This window comes from Genypterus blacodes, unplaced genomic scaffold (genome assembly GCF_046128005.1).
Source record: "Genypterus blacodes isolate CSIRO-AG114 ecotype Tasmania unplaced genomic scaffold, CSIRO-AGI_Gbla_v1 ptg000120l_1, whole genome shotgun sequence".
NCBI lineage: Eukaryota > Metazoa > Chordata > Actinopteri > Ophidiiformes > Ophidiidae > Genypterus > Genypterus blacodes.
Genome location: NW_027466923.1, coordinates 2,469,007 through 2,487,130, shown reverse-complemented (window position 1 = coordinate 2,487,130; position 18,124 = coordinate 2,469,007). Strand labels below are relative to the sequence as shown.

Below are 18,124 nucleotides of genomic sequence, written 5' to 3'. Positions count from 1 at the left end.
CTCTCTCTCTCTCTCTCTCTCTCTCAACATGCTGTTGCCACACAAAATGTTTCCTTGCACTTCAAATTTTTGATTATTCTTTCAGACACGATGAAAGATTCCAGCCAATTCCTCTCCTGCTTTTTGAAATGCCTTAGTGACTCTGCATCACTGGACCTGAATATGTTGTGTTGTACAGCTGAAAGATGAGGGAATGAAGAGGAAAGCATACAAAAAGGAGTAAATACGAGAAACAAGTGAATGACTTGACAGAAGAGTGAGGAGATGAACTGAGGGGAGAGAAGAACGGGAGAAGAGAAGGTTTCACACAGCCAATCTGACACACAGCTGGAGGCCAAACAAAGCCTTCTCTTGGATGATTAGGCAGAGGCAATTGTGTGTGTGTGTGCGTGTGTGTGAGTGTGTGTGTGTAGCCCGTTCAGAAGGATACTTTGGATTCTAGACTGAAACGAGTTCAGCTTGTGGCATCAGAAAACAAATGTGTGTGATATGCGCTCCAGCAAAACAGACAGACTCAGTTTTACCTTTAATAGACTTTATTAAAGATTTTATTTAAGATATTATGACTCTGTTAAAGTGCCTGCTGAAAACCCCCTGGGAAACGTTTCGCTCACACCCTGGCTTCATCCAAAACCAGATTGTTGATGTCTTGGAGACACACAGATTACTTTAAATATGATTTATACAATTGTGCCATTCACATATAATCCCTATATACCATAAATACTTCAACATAACTTTTGTTTTGTTTATATATTACTTCGGTAATACACATCTCTTTACAATGGAAGAAAGAAGGTGAACATTGTGCAAAGACACAAACAGGAAACTGGATTCGATTTACAAGATATTCCTCTGAGTTCCCGTAACACTGAATACAGATAATATGTATTACAATTAATATCCTATAGTACAATAAATGTAATAAGAATCAGACACGTAACAATCCTGTTTCTCTCAGGTCTCTATAGAGGGCAGTACATTCTCACAGACACCCCCGCATCTTTTGTGCTTCCCTCCCGAAATAAACCAGCAGAATTTGCTCCATCTTCATCTTAATCTCATCAGACGGCCAAAAACATTCAAGGACTCACAATCACAGAAAGAAGCACATTGTTTAAATTGCATCGCAGTCGAGAGCCGATTAAAATGTCAAATATTACAAACACCTAGAAGTCATTTGAAGGACGATGGATTGCTCTTTTCCCTCCCCGATTTGCTTTCTTTGGCTGACAGTCACTATAAATAAACTTCACTTAAAGTTCCAGTGATCACATTTACAAATGTATTACCGTTGTAATACACATAAAGATACATTTACAATAAAATACCTGAATCTGCAAACAGTGGAAATGCAATAATAGTATATGAGCTTTTTTTTGGAATATAGAATTAAACATTTGACCAATATTAAAAACATCTACAGGTATCACATGATTGCATGAAACAAACAACGAGCCAGCGTTTTACACCTTTCAGATAAATATCACAAACTTAGGATAGATTGAGCCATTTTAAATCTTAATATCTTATCTTATTATATCTCTATGTAAGGGAAAGTATTGCAGACTTTAGAAGAGTTGCTAGAGGGAACTAAGTCCTTTCATTTTAACACAGTTGATTAAGTTGTGCACATTAGGTCGTAGATTTAACAGTGCTACACTAAAATACATGACAGCAGACACACACACTCACACGCTCTCTCTCACACACACACACGCGCGGGACAAGATTCCATTGCTGTACACCTTATGATGTATCTTATGCATAATACATGAATAATACTTCTTAATATTGCAATCTGTGCTTTTCTTCCCTTTTCGTCACATCCGTACCCCAACACACACACACACACACACACACACACACACACAGGCACACATTGAGTAACAAACAACATTGGATTACACACAAATTACAAAATTCCACTGCACACACATACATTAGGACACATGTTGTCATAATTAGAGCCTAAGCGTTCAAATACTGGATAATATGATCTAGAGGAGGAGGAGGAGGAGCTATGTGGGACGGACTGAGAGAGAAACGTGAGCTTTCTCATTGCTATGTTCTCTACAGAATGCTGCAGGTGAAGAATAGGATCATTACTCCGTCTGCAGCAATGTGAATGATGCACCGTGTGTGTGTGTGTGTGTGTGTGTGTGTGTGTGTGTGTGTGTGTGTGTGTGTGTGTGTGTGTGTGTGTGTGTGTGTTAGGCCTGTGGCCACGCGGGGCAGTGATGGCTGGAGATCTGTTGTCTACAGGTCGTGACCGAGCCTCTCGATCTCATCAATGAGGAAGTCGATGTCAGACTGAGTGACGGCAGAGTTGGAGACGACCATACGGAAGAAATTGACTTTCTGACCCTGAGGCTGATAGCCCACCATGGTCGTCCCTGACTCCATCATCATCGCCTTGATCTTTGGTGCCACCTGGTGGAGTAAAGAAACAAGCAAATCAGTGCCTTCCACACGCAAGAACTCTCTCCCGTTTGAAGGATTAAAAGGGTAAACGTCCAACAGAATGGTTCCTAGATTGATTGATTGACAGGTATCGTACCCTGTGAAGCTTCTCCCGCCGCTCTTCACCCTCCGGCATGTCTCTCAGGCTGGGAGGGAGGTACCAGAAGCAAACGTTTGTGTGCTGAGGCTGTGGGTATAGACGTCAGACACAGTTAATAAATACACAAGGAGGACAGGTGGAGGCAGAGAAATTCCTAACTAAAGCGAAGAAACAACTCTGGTAGATATTCTCAATCTATATCGTAGGGAATCTTGACTCTTACCACTCCGTCAAACACCATCTGATATCCCTCCCTGTTCTTGATCTTGTTGTACAGATACTGCGACAGGTCCAGGCACTTGTCAATATGCTGCTCGAAGCCGATGGTGCCCTGCAGGAGAAGAGAGAGATGAAGATAATACAGCATGGAGAATAACAATGACTCGAGACAACCAATGGTTACCAGTGTGTGTGTTACCAGTGTGTGCGTCTCACCTTGGCCTTCCACATGAGCCAAAACTTAAAGATGTCCACATGCCTGCCACACTGAATGGCCTTGTCCCCGGTGTCATAGGTGACGTCGTACTGTTTGTCCGGTTGGAACAAGTAACCTGCACACATGCTGTTACAGCCAGACAGGATTCCCTATAGACACACACACTGTTAGAAGAACTTGTCTGGAAACATTGTGGCTGCAGAGTGTGAGAGTGTGTGTGTTTAGTTACCTTCTCTCTGACCAGGATAGCAGAACACTGTAGCGGCACGCCCATCATCTTATGAGGGTTCCATGTGACAGAGTTGGCCCTGTGAAGTTCAATACACCAGTTTAAGTATTTGTGTAGTTTCAAGTTTCCTTTCTAAGTTGGAGATTATCTTGATTCAATATGATATCTTGATTCAGTAGTCTAATATAAACCCTGTGCAGTACTTTAGTGTGCACACTGGGTGAAAACAGGCTGCCGCTCTACCGTATCTCTTACTGGATGTGTTTTGATCTCAGGTATTAAAACTACAACATGACACTATTGAAAAGAGCCAAAATGACAAAAACATGATACTGTCTCTTTAAAAGGACGACACAAACCTCTCAACTCCATTCAGCTTATGGCGATGCTTCCTGGACATCAGAAGTCCACCGCCCCACGCTCCCTGAGGAGACCAGACGTTAGCACACACCACAGAGGAATCCTTGTATTGAAACTATCAATGTTATTACTTTTACTGCTGTGATTCTTTAGTCTCTGCTTACATCAACGTGGAGCCACAAGTTGTACTTCTCGCAGATATCAGCGATCTCGTTTATGGGGTCGAACGCGCCATAAACGGTAGAGCCACCTGTTGCGTTCACAAACAAGGGCACATAACCCTGTGGGATCAAGGCGAGGAGAGAGTGATCAATAAAGCGCAAGAGGCGGAGAAAGAGAGAAAGAGGGAGATAAAGAAGCAGTCACTAACCTTCTGTTTAGCATCGATGATTTTAGCCTCCAGATCTGCAGGAATAACTCGGCCCCTGTGAGTGTAGAGACGCATATTAACACAATTCTCCTTTTGTGGGACTTAGATAATATTCAGTGGATTGTCTGGACGTCACATGTTGTGCTGTATTGTGGTTTTAAAGGTGAGACCTCTACCTTTCATCTGTGCTGAGCAGGATCACGTTCTCTGAGCCGAAGCCCAGAGCGGCGCCGGCTTTCTTTATGGAGTAGTGGCTCTGCAGGGACAAACAACAGGTACAGAGAATTTACATTTATATTGCTGCTTAATCAGGGTGTGTGTGTATGAGTGTGTATGAGTGTGTGTGTATGAGTGTGTATGAGTGTGTATGAGTGAGTGTGAGGAAGAGTGAGTGAGTGAGTGAGTGAGTGAGTGAGTGAGTGAGTGAGTGAGTGTGTGTATGAGTGTGTATGAGTGAGTGTGAAGGAGAGTGAGTGAGTGAGTGTGTGTATGAGTGTGTATGAGTGAGTGTGAAGGAGAGTGAGTGAGTGAGTGTGAGGGAGAGTGAGTGAGTGAGTGTGAGGGAGAGTGAGTGAGTGTGTGTGTGTCACGTACGTGTTCAGACGTGAAGAGGACCAGGCGGGGAGCAGCAGACATGCCCTTGGTCTTGACCTCAGGGAAGTACTTGTAGCGAGCGATCATCACGCTGTACATGTTAGAGATGGCGCCCCCTATGGAGCAGAGACACACATATCAGCCTGCCGTTCTTCTTCTTTCTTTCCTGTAGCAGTAATTACTCTCTGCGCAGGCTAACCTGGTGAGAAGAGGCCGTCTCCCTCTCCGTTGGGCCAGCCAATCATCTCCCTCATTTTCCTCAGAGTCAGCTGCTCCATCAGCACAAACACTGGAGCGATCTCATAGGTGAACCTGACGAGGATCGGGTTAAGAATGACAGCATCCATCAACATCCACTGTAAGAGCTGAGTCATTAACAACTGCTGTGAATACTGTAAAAGATGAGTGAAAACAAGGCTTGATCACCGTGAACACACACTCACACAGACACAGACACACACACACACACACACACGCTCGTCACAGGCTGGTACCTCTGCTTTTCATTATCCTTGCTAGAATTCCATCCACAGAGCTCAGACTGGAGCTTGTGCTGACTGGGGCTAATTAAAAAAGTGTCTGATAGGAGTCGCGGTAGCAAACATTCATATTCAAATCCAAACTCAGGAGTTTAATTAAAGCACACAAAGCTCTGATGGTTATCTGTCAGTCCTGCCAATCTCAGCGGCCCGTCTGAATGCGGCTGATTTGAAGGCTGACAGAAAAATAAATGTCCTTTTGTGTGTGAGACAGAAAGAGGGAATGTTTGACAGAGATAACAGCTCCTCTGACCCCAAAATCCAGAAAAACTGATGAAAAGACGTTGATATGGATTAAATGTTAATTAAAAGAAAAGGAGGAATCGTCACAACTCTGGGAGCTTTAACCAAAGGATGAGGAACAGAAATAGAAACACTGTGACCTCTGTCAGCTCACCACACTGAATACCTCTCAGTTAAGTCTCTAAAATAAATGGGACACCAGGACTGTGGACTCGAGTCCCACCTTTGCTGACTGGAGACTGTCAGCTTGACTTTGACGCAGCTGATTTGTGGCTGCACTTGGACTTGAGCCTCTTCAAATGGCAACTAAAGATTCATTAATGTGAGTTTGCAAGTTAATATTTGCAGTTACAAGTTTCATATTTTCGATTTATAAAGTTTACTAACTTATAACGTCGGTTTTAGAGTATTATGTCTTGTTAAGGACTTGAAATTCAAACTTTAGGACTTGGGACTTTTTTAATGTCTTTTCACGTTAATAACACTAATTAATCTCTTAATAATTACCAGAGAATCCATGAAACAGAAATGCCTTAAACCCCATGATATCAGGCCTTACTTTCTTAACTGGATTTTAAAAATTTCTCTTAAATTCCAATTATTGTAGAGGTGTCGTGTGTCCTTTTACACACACAAGCTGATGTGTTCAGTGAGCAACAACCAGGCACAACTAATAAAGGAAGGAAACTAGGTTAAATACTGTATGTCACACACACACACACACACACCCTCCAGCAGCTCCAATCAGTTATACAACGCTTCTCTACTTGCATCTTTTAACCCAACGATCTCTCCCATGATAACAACCAAAACTCTGCTTCCTGATCTGTTTGATTACGCTTCACACAAACAAGGACTCTAGCATTTTGGTAGGTCAGGGAGGAGAGGAAGCTAAACGGAGACAACGTCCTGAAGGAGACACAAATGACGACAGAGGGAGAGGAGGGGATTGCGATGTGGGAAGCATACAGACGAGAAAAGAGACATTAAGGTCAAAAGAAGGAGGGGAAAAATAGAGGGAGCAAAACAAGGGGAAGACATCGTCAAGGACAAATAAGAGTGGAAGGAAAAGACAAAGCAAAGGAGGAGAGACAGGCATCTTTTCTTTCTGTTATTACTCCGGTTGAGGCCTGGCCCACAGCAGCATGGATTAGATTGGAACATTAGCTTCAAGTCAATACCAAACCCAAGATTAGGACTTCTGGGCTCTGACAGGGAAATAAACGGCCATGAAGGATAAAAGTGAAAACACTATTTCGTTTTATTGGGAATTTGATACAAAGAAAAAAAACAAAAAACACCAAACATCCTCTGTGTTTCATTTTCTCTCCTCCAACCAGAGCACAGGAGAGACAAAAACATGTGCACCTTTTTTAAATTCTCCTTTTCCCCGACAGTCATTTCACGCTGTAATGACAATAATGGTGATCATTATCACAATCAGAGCCAATCATTGGTCTTTTCAGGGTGAAAATTACCCCTCAGTCACCTGCCTGTCTCCAGGGACGGCCCCTAAATGCCCTTATTATCATCATCAAGGGCACTTTTCCCCCTGTGTGTGTGTGTGTGTGTGTGTGTGTGTGTGTGTGTGTGTGTGTGTGTGTGTGTGTGCGCACGCCTCTATGTGACTAACCCTCTGACCCCCGAGTCACACGCGTCTTTCAGCCCCCTCAAAGAAGCATTGAGTTCAGCCTGTATCCATGGGGACAAAAGAGCCGGAATGAGCGCTCTGCAGGGAGCCGCCCCAGCTAGTTTCCACAGGGTTTGCTGTGCAGCCGGAGGACATTGTGTGTCAGTGTGGGGCCCAGCTGGCCTATCTGCTAAGACCAGCTCACAATGAGCCTGCAGTCAATGGGCCGGAAACCCTCACTGCTGTATCTGGGACACACAGGGCTGGTGTGTGTGTGTGTGTGGGTGTGTGTGTGTGTGGGGACTGGTGTGCTTATCAAAGTGTGCAGGAGCGTGTGCGTGTGTGTGTGTGTATCTGAATTCAATGGCTTCTGTCTGTCTGGGCATTGTTCCAACCAGGAGATGAGATGGGAAGTTCTATGATAATGTTTAAGAAAATAAATTAAATTAACCATCTCAGTTCATCACAGCGTTTAGTTTAATATACAGAAACTGATTCTGTTTCCCAAAGAGTCCAGGATGTGAATTTGTTCCATGTTCTTTACCCAAATGCTTCATGTCGATTAAAATCCCTGCTATTGTTGTTTACATTTTATTATTAATAACGTGGCGCTCACCTTCTTTTTGTTCAAGCTGGATTTTGACACTTTGTGGCTTTGTGTTTTGTGTCTTTTATCCTCTTTAATGCCATTGTTTACACTCCACTGAGTCTGACACTACAGTAGTGCACACTGAACTGTACTGTATTGTCCTGTGACCCATTTGTTTTGGATCTTAAACGATCTTTAGTTACAGTTTTGCCACAGAAATGCAATTGAAAATTATCCAGCTGGCACGTTTATACAGAGATGTTGATTAATGCGGGTTGACTAATGTATACTAAACACTCCCTTTGTGTATGTGGAGCGGAGACTCATTAAAAAGTAAAAAGTAAACAAAAAAGAGAGTAAGAAAGTCCTTCTAATGCAAGCCTGTATGATCATGTCCAGCTGTCCTTCTATCTGAACACAAACGACTCCTTCTCTGTCATTAATATCTGTTTTGCTTTCAGCTTTTGTCAGCAGCAGCGGCTCAGTTCTCGTTCCACCCTCTGTTACATAACACTGCAGTATTTTCACCGTTTCGATGAATTAATGTGAACTTTAAATATCAAACTCCCTCCTTTATGTACAGACCTGTAAGTACCAAACCGGTGTGTGTGTGTGTGTGTGTGTGTGTGTGTGTGTGTGTGTGTGTGTGTGTGTGTGTGTGTGTGTGTGTGTGTGTGTGTGTGTGTGTGTGTGTGAATGTCTGTGTGTGCTGTACTAGTTCCCGTAAATGTAAGCATTGGTTATTTACAACGTGTGTGTGTATTTGTGTGTGTGTGTGTTGTTGTGTATCCCGTGTTGATAGCGTGTGATGTCGCTGTGGTTCGTGCCCTCTATCAAACTGGACCACCGTGTAACTGTGACCTGAGATCAATATGCAATCTAAGCCCCCCTGAGGCTGCAGCGCCTCTGCGATCCAGCAGGGTACAGTGGCAGCCCTTACAGTCCGTCCGTCTGTCTGTCAATAACACGGCCTCAGCGGGACGAGCCAAACACTTTATATAACTGCCCTCAGAGGCCATTTGACCTGCAATGTAGAGAGATGAGGGGAGCAGCACCTGCCTAATGACCCCAGCTTATTCCCTCTGTCCTTTAAAGGGGGAAATCTCTATAATGTCTGTTTCATATCCCATAGAGGTGTTTCCCCTCTATACATCATGATGTGATCTATTATTTATATTATTCAACTGCAATTGATCTTCTGAAGTTTAGGCCTTTTGGACTTTGACTTGCCAGTTTTGAGTTTCAATTTATAGTCCAGGGTTTATTATTCTGTGTCTTTTCACATTAATAAGTCACTTAAAACGACATAAACCATGAAAACAAATCAATTTCTAACCTCTCATTTACCAGAATCAAGCAAAAAATCCCTTAAATTCACTCATACTCTCTTAACTTACCGCATTTATGTCCCTTAATATTCAGTTTAATCTAAATGTGCACTGCATCATTTTATAAGAATACAATAAAAAAAATCAGTGGGTTAGATTGTGTAGTGAGACGAGGGAAACACCGCAACGACCAGCAGCTGCTTTGCCTGTTTGGCTTTAACAAGATAACGATTTCCGGTGGGGAAACATCTATAATGTCCCCCTGTAACATATAGAGGAGCGTATGTGTGTTATGAACACACGTGAGCAAAGAGAGCAGACTTACATGTTGGTGTTTGCAGTGGAAGTGAGCCACTCTCCTGCCAGGCCGATGATGTCCAGACCAGACGACAGCTGGTTAAAGAAACGTGGGTGACCTGTGAGAGAAACACACACACACACACAGGCTTTTTTCATGGGTTTGCTGTAACTGCGTCATATATAAAGAAGAGAGTGTGTATCTATCCGCCTTGTACATAAGGATGCTTTATAGAGGTGCATAAAGAAAGTAATCCCCTGCAGGCTGAAGCTGACTGCCTAACTCTGATTAATAAAGAAGAACAAGCACAATACGAAGACCGGAAAGAGATGAAACATTTCTTTAACTTCACTGTTTTGTATTCTACTCATCAACCGTGAGGCTCACAGGTTATAATAAGGGATCTGACACAATCTGCCATAATTACATCGGTAGCGGTTGTATGACAGCCGTTTAGGCTGTAAGGTACTTCCATTAACAGAGACACTACGAACGGGCCTGCAGCCTGAACGCATCGCTGCCGTCACTTAAACGCCACGTGGATGTGCACAAAGTAACAGCACTGATTTATTTAATAAGAATAAGAAAATTAATGTAATAATGTTTCGCAAACTAATAGTAACTGACTTGTTTTCACGTTGTTGGTTTGTACTTGTCTGCTGCCCCTAACTATAAACTCTGATGTCACACTTTTGAGGAGGGGGTCTCTTGTATCTTACTAGTTTACAAGAGAGTTTAGGCCTCTGAAGCTCTTTTAAACTAATGAACGGGGAGGAAAAGAAACAAAGCTCTGCATCGTGGGTCAATGTTTCAGCACCATGGACAGCTCATCCCATTATTTCCACTGCCAAAACCAGGCAAAGGGGAAGACGTTTCTATAAACACACAACATATAAACTGCATTGCTTTAAATAAGAAAACTAGGAAAATAGAGAAACATATTATTATGTAATGCAGCCATTTTGTGACAAATGCAAAATGAGAGAGAAGCGTTCAGCTGAGAAGTAACAGCATAATCTCTGCCTGTCCTCGCTTCTCCCATTTTTAACTCCACTTCACAGCATTAGCACAAACTGAATTCAATGATATTACTGCTGACTGCATTCCATTTAGCTGTGTCAGTGCCAGAGTGCCTGCATGTGCATGAGGGCTTACTGTCTTAATGAGAACACCGTGAAAAACAAGGTGCGTTTGACATTATGCAGCTGTACTTATTACTTTTTACATTACTACATGAATATATCCAATTTTTAATTAATTGAATTAATTAAAGACTGCACATATAATGAAAATATAAATAAATAAATATACATGTACATAATTTGGAGCAATGTATGCACATGTATGATGTATGTAGGCTTAAACTGGAATGTGTATAAGCTTGTTATTACACATGTATTACTATATTTACAGTTTTTTTCTGATATATTACAAAAAAATCATTTATTCCTTGATAAGGAGGCTGTATTAGTAGTCAGTGTTGATTTAGAATGCTTTATAGAAATAACATGAGGCTATTTAATTGTCATCTTAAATATTACAATGATCACTCTGATACCAAAGTCTACAGTTCATCATCGGTGTTTTTCAATTCCTGCGATGACAACTCGGTCAGTCCGCTGAGAAAAATGTCCCCTTCACTAGAATCATCTTGAAAATGACAAGTGGTGTGAAGTCTGTGTGATGTCTAAAAAACCCCAGGGACAGTTTGAGTTTGAGTGTGGTGTGGTTTCTAACAGACTGTGTTGGGATCCCCTCAGGCCACACTCGCTTCAATGAGTCCAGGAGACAGACGTGAGAGAAAGAGGACGTCAACTGAATTACCAGAGGGACAATAAATAAGGCAGTCAGTGGAACGAGCTGTACGCTGTGTGGCACACAGACATGGTTTGTGTTGTGTGTGTGACCTGTGTCCTCAGCACTGTCATATCACTAGTATTTGTCAAAATGATAGTTACAACCACGTTACTGTAAAAATATGATCCAATCATAAACATAAATACCATAAAGTACTATAAGACACTCATTAAAGAAGCTAGTTTGTAAGTGTAAACTGTTAAAGCTTCATGTTCAGCTGTGGATTGATGGTGCCTGTGAACGTTTGCAATTTAACCCATTCAGCATGGAGGGAAAACTAATACTTTTACTCTGTCTGCACATTTATTGTTCAATGGGGGCTCAATCTGGCAATCAGCATCACATATAATACATCTTCTTTTGGAGGAGACCTGCGGAAATAGATCTGGATCGTTCACAGTGAAGATTGGGCACTGGGTTTTAATTCAGCTGGCTTTCATGTTCATTGGGAGAGACCTTTTCCAGGTAAGGACAGTAATTCCCCCCCTTTCTATCCCCTCCATAAAACCCATCATAAACATTTCTGGATCCTCTGGGGCTCAAATGACACAACCAGTCTACATCCCTACCTGTACGGACGCCATACTTGAGCGTGTCTCTGCAGTCCACCAGGATCTGCTCCAGGGACTCCGGCTGGTCCGACAGCTCCAGGTTGAAGCCCTCCATGCCCTCGAGCAGCTGGTGGGGGTGGTGGAAGTCCAGCACCTTGGTGGAGCGGTCAAACGTCTTCTTGACGTAGTTGGTGAGGATGTCCACCACCTCCAGCAAAAACTGGATGGTCGGCTCTTCTCCATTTTTGGCAGGTAGCAAGTCTGAGAGGAGAGAAACATAACGGGATCAGCATCAGTTAAACATTATAGGCCTATAGGTTATGTAGTTAGTGTAGGATTTGCTTGATCCAGCTGTGTGTCAGCCTGCGAGCACAGTGTTCATCGACTATATGACAGGATACATTTGTTCATCCCTTGTGTCATATTTGATCTCATTCCAAATTTTTCATGCGGAAAAATGTCAAGAAAAGGCTAAAAACTGATCAAACTGCACAAATAAAAGCTGAACATCAATCACAAATTATGTCCCGTGTCAATATCACAGCTCCGCGCTGTAAACAAGATCAGAAACAATTTTTCCATTTTAAATCATATTCTAATAATAATCAGTGTCACTCTGTCCACCTCTGACTCACTTTGTTTCCTGCTTTTGAACATTAAAACGATCCTTATCATGGGAAAAGATAACAAGAGCAAATGAAACAATATTGATGATGCTTATCTGATCCACCTACACCAGGCAGCAGATGATGATTTAAGATTTACGTTGAGAGAAAAAGAGAGCAATCGTTTTCAATGGTTTGTGCAGCCGAATTTAAAGGGCCATACCAGTGTGTTTGCATGTATTTCTATTATTTATTAGTTTTTATTGGTAAAGGTATTTATTGGTATTGGTTCCTATATGTTTGTGGGATTGATTTTAAAGATTTGCACTGTTAAACTGCTTCTGCAATGAAAATAAAGGCATTCTATTCTATTCTCTTCTACTTTCTCTCTCAACCCATGAACTTGACTTTGAACCTTTCTGTATTGTTTCTGTTGCATCATACTATAGTGCACTGGTTGTGTTGGTCATATATTATAACGTCCCTTAGTAAAAATAAAAAATAAAAGTTGCATTAAACTGATTTACTTGCAGCTTTAAGTGCAGATTCAATTGTATACGCAATTCCAGCAAGTTCGGTGATTTTCATTGGATGGAATATTGGATTAAGTCAAACACATTTTCTGTTGGACCTCTAGAATTCTTCAAACAGACACATTGCGCATTAATTAATTAATTCTATTTAAAGTCCATTCGATTGAACCCAGTGTGATGATTTGGTGGGGCTCGAACTCATCTCACCTCGGGCGAACAGGTTAGAGAAGTCGATCTCGCTTTGGCGGAAACGCGCGTCCCGGTCGCTGTTGTCGCAGCCCAGCAGGTTCTTCTGACCCGAGAGCCTCCCCTTCTCATCCAGGCTGTTGTTCTTCTGCAGGAACCCTAATGGAGGACAGCAGTTATCACCACACATCTCCATCTCCATCCTGGGCAACACGAAGCGGCGACACCACAAATGGAATCAACGATCAAGCGAACGAGTAAGTGTGTGTGTAAAAAAAAAGTGATGTGGGAATACAACGCTATATATACACGTGTGTGTGTGTGGGAAAGGGGGGGGCGGAGGGTGTGTTCTTCATTCTGAGTTCAGACTTGCATGCTTTTCAAGTGAAAGTGCAGTCTTGCGTGTCCCATGTCCTACCCACTCTGTGACGTCATCGCCGCCCAGACAGGAACCCCCCCCCCCCTTCACCCCTCCCCCCTCCCTCAGACTGAGGCCAGCCCGCGGTACTGACCCAGGCAACCAATAAATACACAGCTATAAAGAGGAGTTAATGACGTGTGTTACAGACCCAAGCTGTCCTCCCTAAGGTCCACAAGATAACGCCCTAAAAATATAGATTTATTATATTTATGTCAAAAAGAGCTCCAGCAGCATGAGATCGATCATTGAAACCCAAACCAATATCTGAAGAAGCTTAAATCTAAATTCTCTTTTCCTCTCGGGCCTTTTTCAGTTTCCTGCCTCTTGTCTCTTGTATTTCTCCCGTGGGGGTGAAATGGGAGAGACGTGAGGCGGCCGCGTGGGTGACCGGGGCCTCTCGTCATCAGACCCACAGGCTAACGTCCACTGACCTTCAGAAGATGGAAACGCACAGTGACAGGCGCGGACGGGCCTATAGCTGTGCTCTAATAGCCTCATCACTGTGCTGGAGACTAAACCGAGCTGTGTGTGCGCAGGGAAATAGCTGCAGTGATGGAAATGCTGGAAGGAGTAAGAAAAATGGTGACAGCGAACGCATCACCACCATGGGCGGACCTGTATAGGCATGTCAGGGGCCTAGATCCAGGCGATGGGCCCCTTAGCTAAGGCTTTTCTCATCTGAACATGAAATTCAAGGTACAATCTGTAATTTATGTTAACCAAGGTAAAATCAAAAATCAAGAATTAGTGTCACTGAAATTGACAAATCTTTCTTTTTTTTTATTATATGCTAGAAATCAAGGAGCTTTAATTTCTGTGTATTTAATTTAAGTTAAATGAACTGTGGTGGGAATCTGTCAGAAAATGGCTCAGGGGAAAATTGTTTGAATCTAGCAAGGTGGTTCTATAGATTAGGCCAAGGCAGACAAAGCCACATCTGTTCAAGGCAGACAAAACACACACACACAGTGCTTAGACTAAACGAACAGCACATTCTTCAGATACAGATACTCAGGTTACAGTGACACAGTGCTATGCTGACGTCATTACAGAGTGTATGAGCACCTGGTGTGGTGAGCTAGGCTCATGCTATCAAAGGTCACAGCAATGTCACGTGAAATGGGACGCTTCCATTACAGAACGAAGATAAGATGAGGTCTGATTATGATTTAAACCTGAGGGAACAATTGATAATATTTGAAATGTTGTATATGAAATAAAAGCAATAAGTTACAATATGAGGCTGATTTTATAGATGTAAATATTGAAATATAATTGTAAATGCATTACTATTAGGGGCCCCTTTTATCTGAGCCCCCCCATCATGTTATAGATCATATGATGTATGATAGAAGGAGACATATTCATTATTTCTAACAAGATTTCTATTCAGCTGCTTTTTCTAAAAATTGCCTTTCTCGTTTCCATGCATTCATATTTGGCAGATAGGCCCGGGAAACTTACCACAGATCTTCATCCCCAGTTTCCGTGTGCATCCGTGCATCCACGCATACTCGTTGGCTAAAACAGAATCAACCTTTTGAGTGTGTTTGCAGTAACACAGGCCGCAGAAATGGAGGAGAATGCGCAAAGCATGGAGAAGCGAGCATGTGGAGTGAAAGATGCGCCGCACGGCTCTTCACCGGGTGTGTGATGCTCAAATGGCGACCTCGTCTTCATCATTTCACCCGTTTTTGGGGTGTGTTTATGTGTGTGTCTGCGGTTTGTGGCTGTTTTTCCCCCTCTAAGGCCAGAATTTATCCCCTGATCATAAGAGGAAATGAGTCTTATAACATTTCCGATTTCAGTTCAATCAATAAGGACCGAGAGTGGCCCGCGCGGCGGATCCACGCCGGCTCACACACACGCTCACACACCCAGCCAAGGGGCGGAGTGGAATTAACACCCGTGAAATGAGCTCACGGCAGAAATTAATTGAGTGAAACACAGTGTGAGTGGAGCTGGCTGGCAGTGGATGCAGAAACCTGAAACTGCGTCTAAAACCCTCACACACACACACACACACATGCGCGATACACACACATACACACACACCGAGCTAGACATGCGTGAGCAGAAGCGTAGAGAATAAAAATTCAGGGGCCACACACACACACACACACACACACACACACACATATAAGCGGACCTGATGGAAAACTTTTCAAACAAAACACAGCTATTTAAATTCACGAGACACACCGGAGGCCAGTCACACACACACACACACAAGCACACACACACACTTGGAGCCGCCGGGCGTGAGATGAAGCGTAGCGGAGAGATAATGGCAACATCCAGCAGCAGTACACAGACAAAACAAACATCTCCTTTTATAATGGACTTCTCTACAAATTCACATTTTTGGAACACATCTGAGCTTATATATAAACAGTACATATACATATTATTTTCTATAGATTTCCGAGCACCCAAAGGCCACAAATCACAAATACAGGATTCAAATCTAAAAATGTGAGCTGGAGTTGTGCAGCGACCCTCTGAGCTGTTTCCTATTTCAGCATTGAGGACGAAAATTGACTTCAATCTCCTCAGAGCTTCCAGATCATACCACCCCCCCCCCCCCCCCCCCCCCCTCCCATTACAGCGCAGGTGGCTGCTCAAGTGCTTAATGGGGGCCGATTTTTTTGGGGGGGCTCTTTAAAAATAATCACAAACATAATCAGGGGTAATTAGAATATTTATCCACTTCATATATCTTCAACTTAAAAAAAGATCAGATTCAGAATTTACATTTTGTCCTCTAAAATAGCAACGAGCGCTTGTAGGGCCCTCTACTGAGACGCTCTGAGAAACGAGATAACGGGCGAAAAATGGCAGCAAAGAAATGATTCTAAATATAAACGGATACAAGCTGTTTTCGAAATCGGAATAAGAATAAAATGGGGATTAAATTCTGTGCAGATGATCGATAAAAAAAAGGAATGTTTAATATTTCTGAGTTGTACTCATTTCCAAATCATTCTCCGGGTTTGAGCTTCATCATCATCATCATCATCATCATCCTCACAGAGCCACTCGGAGGTTTACAGTAGCGCCTTTTCCTGCGCCAGGTTCGCCGCTCGATGCGCACCGCTGCCCCGCCAGACAGCGGCGAGGGCAGCGGTGATGGCTCTGTTTTTAACCGGGGATGATTAACGACGGAGCCCGGCACAGCAAATAGCCCCGGCGAGACGAGAAAGAGGGGAGGAGGGGGAGGAGGAGGAGGAGGAAGAGGGGGAGAGGATGGGGAAGAGGAAGAGAAAGGAGGGGGGGGGGGCTATTATAGGTTTATGCTCCCCTGCACTACCCGGGTGCCCTCGAGCAAGGCAGCGAGTCCCTGCACAACTCCAACCTTAAAGTGGATGTATCCCCCCACGCACCCCCACCCGCGCGCGGACACGGTGCTCTTGTTAAAAAAAGGGGGAGGAGCGTGTTGACCTACTTGTGGATGGAGGTCTTAAATTGGAGGTGTTCGGGTCCTGGTCCGCCCCGGTTGCTCTCGGTTCAGACGTGGCCATGATAGTCCCTCTGATCGGTCTGAGCTCCAAATGAGGAATAATTCACCTGCAAACAAAAAGGGGGGAGGGGGGTCAGACATTTAGATTCCCGCAGAAAATGTTATAATAATAAATCTTATCAGGATTTATGAAGCCAAAGGGGAGAGATTTGATCCCAGAGTGTTTCACCAGAAAATAGATTTATGTGTGCAAGACACTGATGGGGACATTCTGTAACATGATGATGCCTTCATGCGCCATTTGGACACGAAGACGCCCAATCAGACCCGAATACGCAGAACAAACAATCAATTCTGGATCCACATTTCTTGCATTTAATTTGGTGATATACGATTGTAAACACTTGAAATAAACGAATGTAAAAGTTTAGTTAAGTTAGAAAGAGCCACAAGTTTGTTTTGACGTCTTTTTAAAACGCTAAATGATCGATTTTAAGCAGCAGAGAAGCTGATCAACCACATAACGCTCAAAGCTGCAGATATTTAAACAATAATTCAGGACATATCTATGGGTAAATCTTCGCAAAAATACTCTTAAATCGAAGATGAAGGATTTATCTGATCAAGACTAAACTATAACGTCCATTTAAAAATAACCTGGACGTCATTCAACTGATTATTGACTCGGCAATCGACGTTTCAATTAAGTTGAGCTTTGAAGAGGCACAAACGAACCATCATCGCTCAGCGTCAGAATGAGACACACACTCATGAATTCATTCTGCCGGAGTTTAACATTATTATTAAACGACGTGGGGAAATATCATAGATTTAATTTACCTTGTAAATATGAATTTCTTCCTTAAAACTGTCAAACTTGCCGCGTAATAATCTCTATATTCGTGCAGATGTCGTCCCCCTCTATTAAGATTTACGCGCAGAATATGAAGGACATCTTACCGGCTCACAGGTTGTCTGCTCCACACAAACTATAGTCTATGTGATGGATTTCCACGCGAGACACGGAGGGGAGCAGTCCACAGGGTAGAATGATGGCGGAATACCAACAGAACGCAGTTAGTAAAATCCCATCCGGCAGCGCGCAGGTGTGACCCTCTCTCCCCCTCCACAATATTTGTTATTCTTTATTTATCTCCCACACACTTCAGACGCCTTTTTATACGTCGTGGTCTTTTCACGCAGGCGTGAGTCACAGCTTTGCCCACCCCCCACGCTCCCTCCCCTCTCCTCTCCTCCACTCCCTCCTCCCCCACCCTGACGGTTAATGAAGCTTCCCTGAGTGCGCCTGACAGCCTCGATTCACTTTTAAGA

The 18,124-nt window shown here is 43.2% G+C and overlaps 1 protein-coding gene across 1 annotated transcript; it reads right to left on the bottom strand.

Annotated features, from left to right (window-relative positions):
* Positions 1–30: 30 nt before the first annotated feature.
* LOC143010012 (glutamate decarboxylase 1-like) lies at positions 31–16,853 on the bottom strand. The gene is made up of 16 exons (XM_076162119.1): positions 16,778–16,853; positions 14,797–14,853; positions 12,933–13,070; positions 11,606–11,848; positions 9,207–9,297; positions 4,752–4,864; positions 4,553–4,668; positions 4,135–4,214; positions 3,959–4,013; positions 3,753–3,869; positions 3,588–3,652; positions 3,229–3,307; positions 2,999–3,148; positions 2,787–2,894; positions 2,561–2,650; positions 31–2,433 (listed from the first exon to the last, which is right to left on the bottom strand). Exons 1-16 carry the CDS (start codon positions 16,851–16,853, stop codon positions 2,260–2,262), a joined length of 1,752 nt encoding a protein of 583 aa, XP_076018234.1. The 3' UTR covers positions 31–2,259.
* Positions 16,854–18,124: the final 1,271 nt, after the last annotated feature.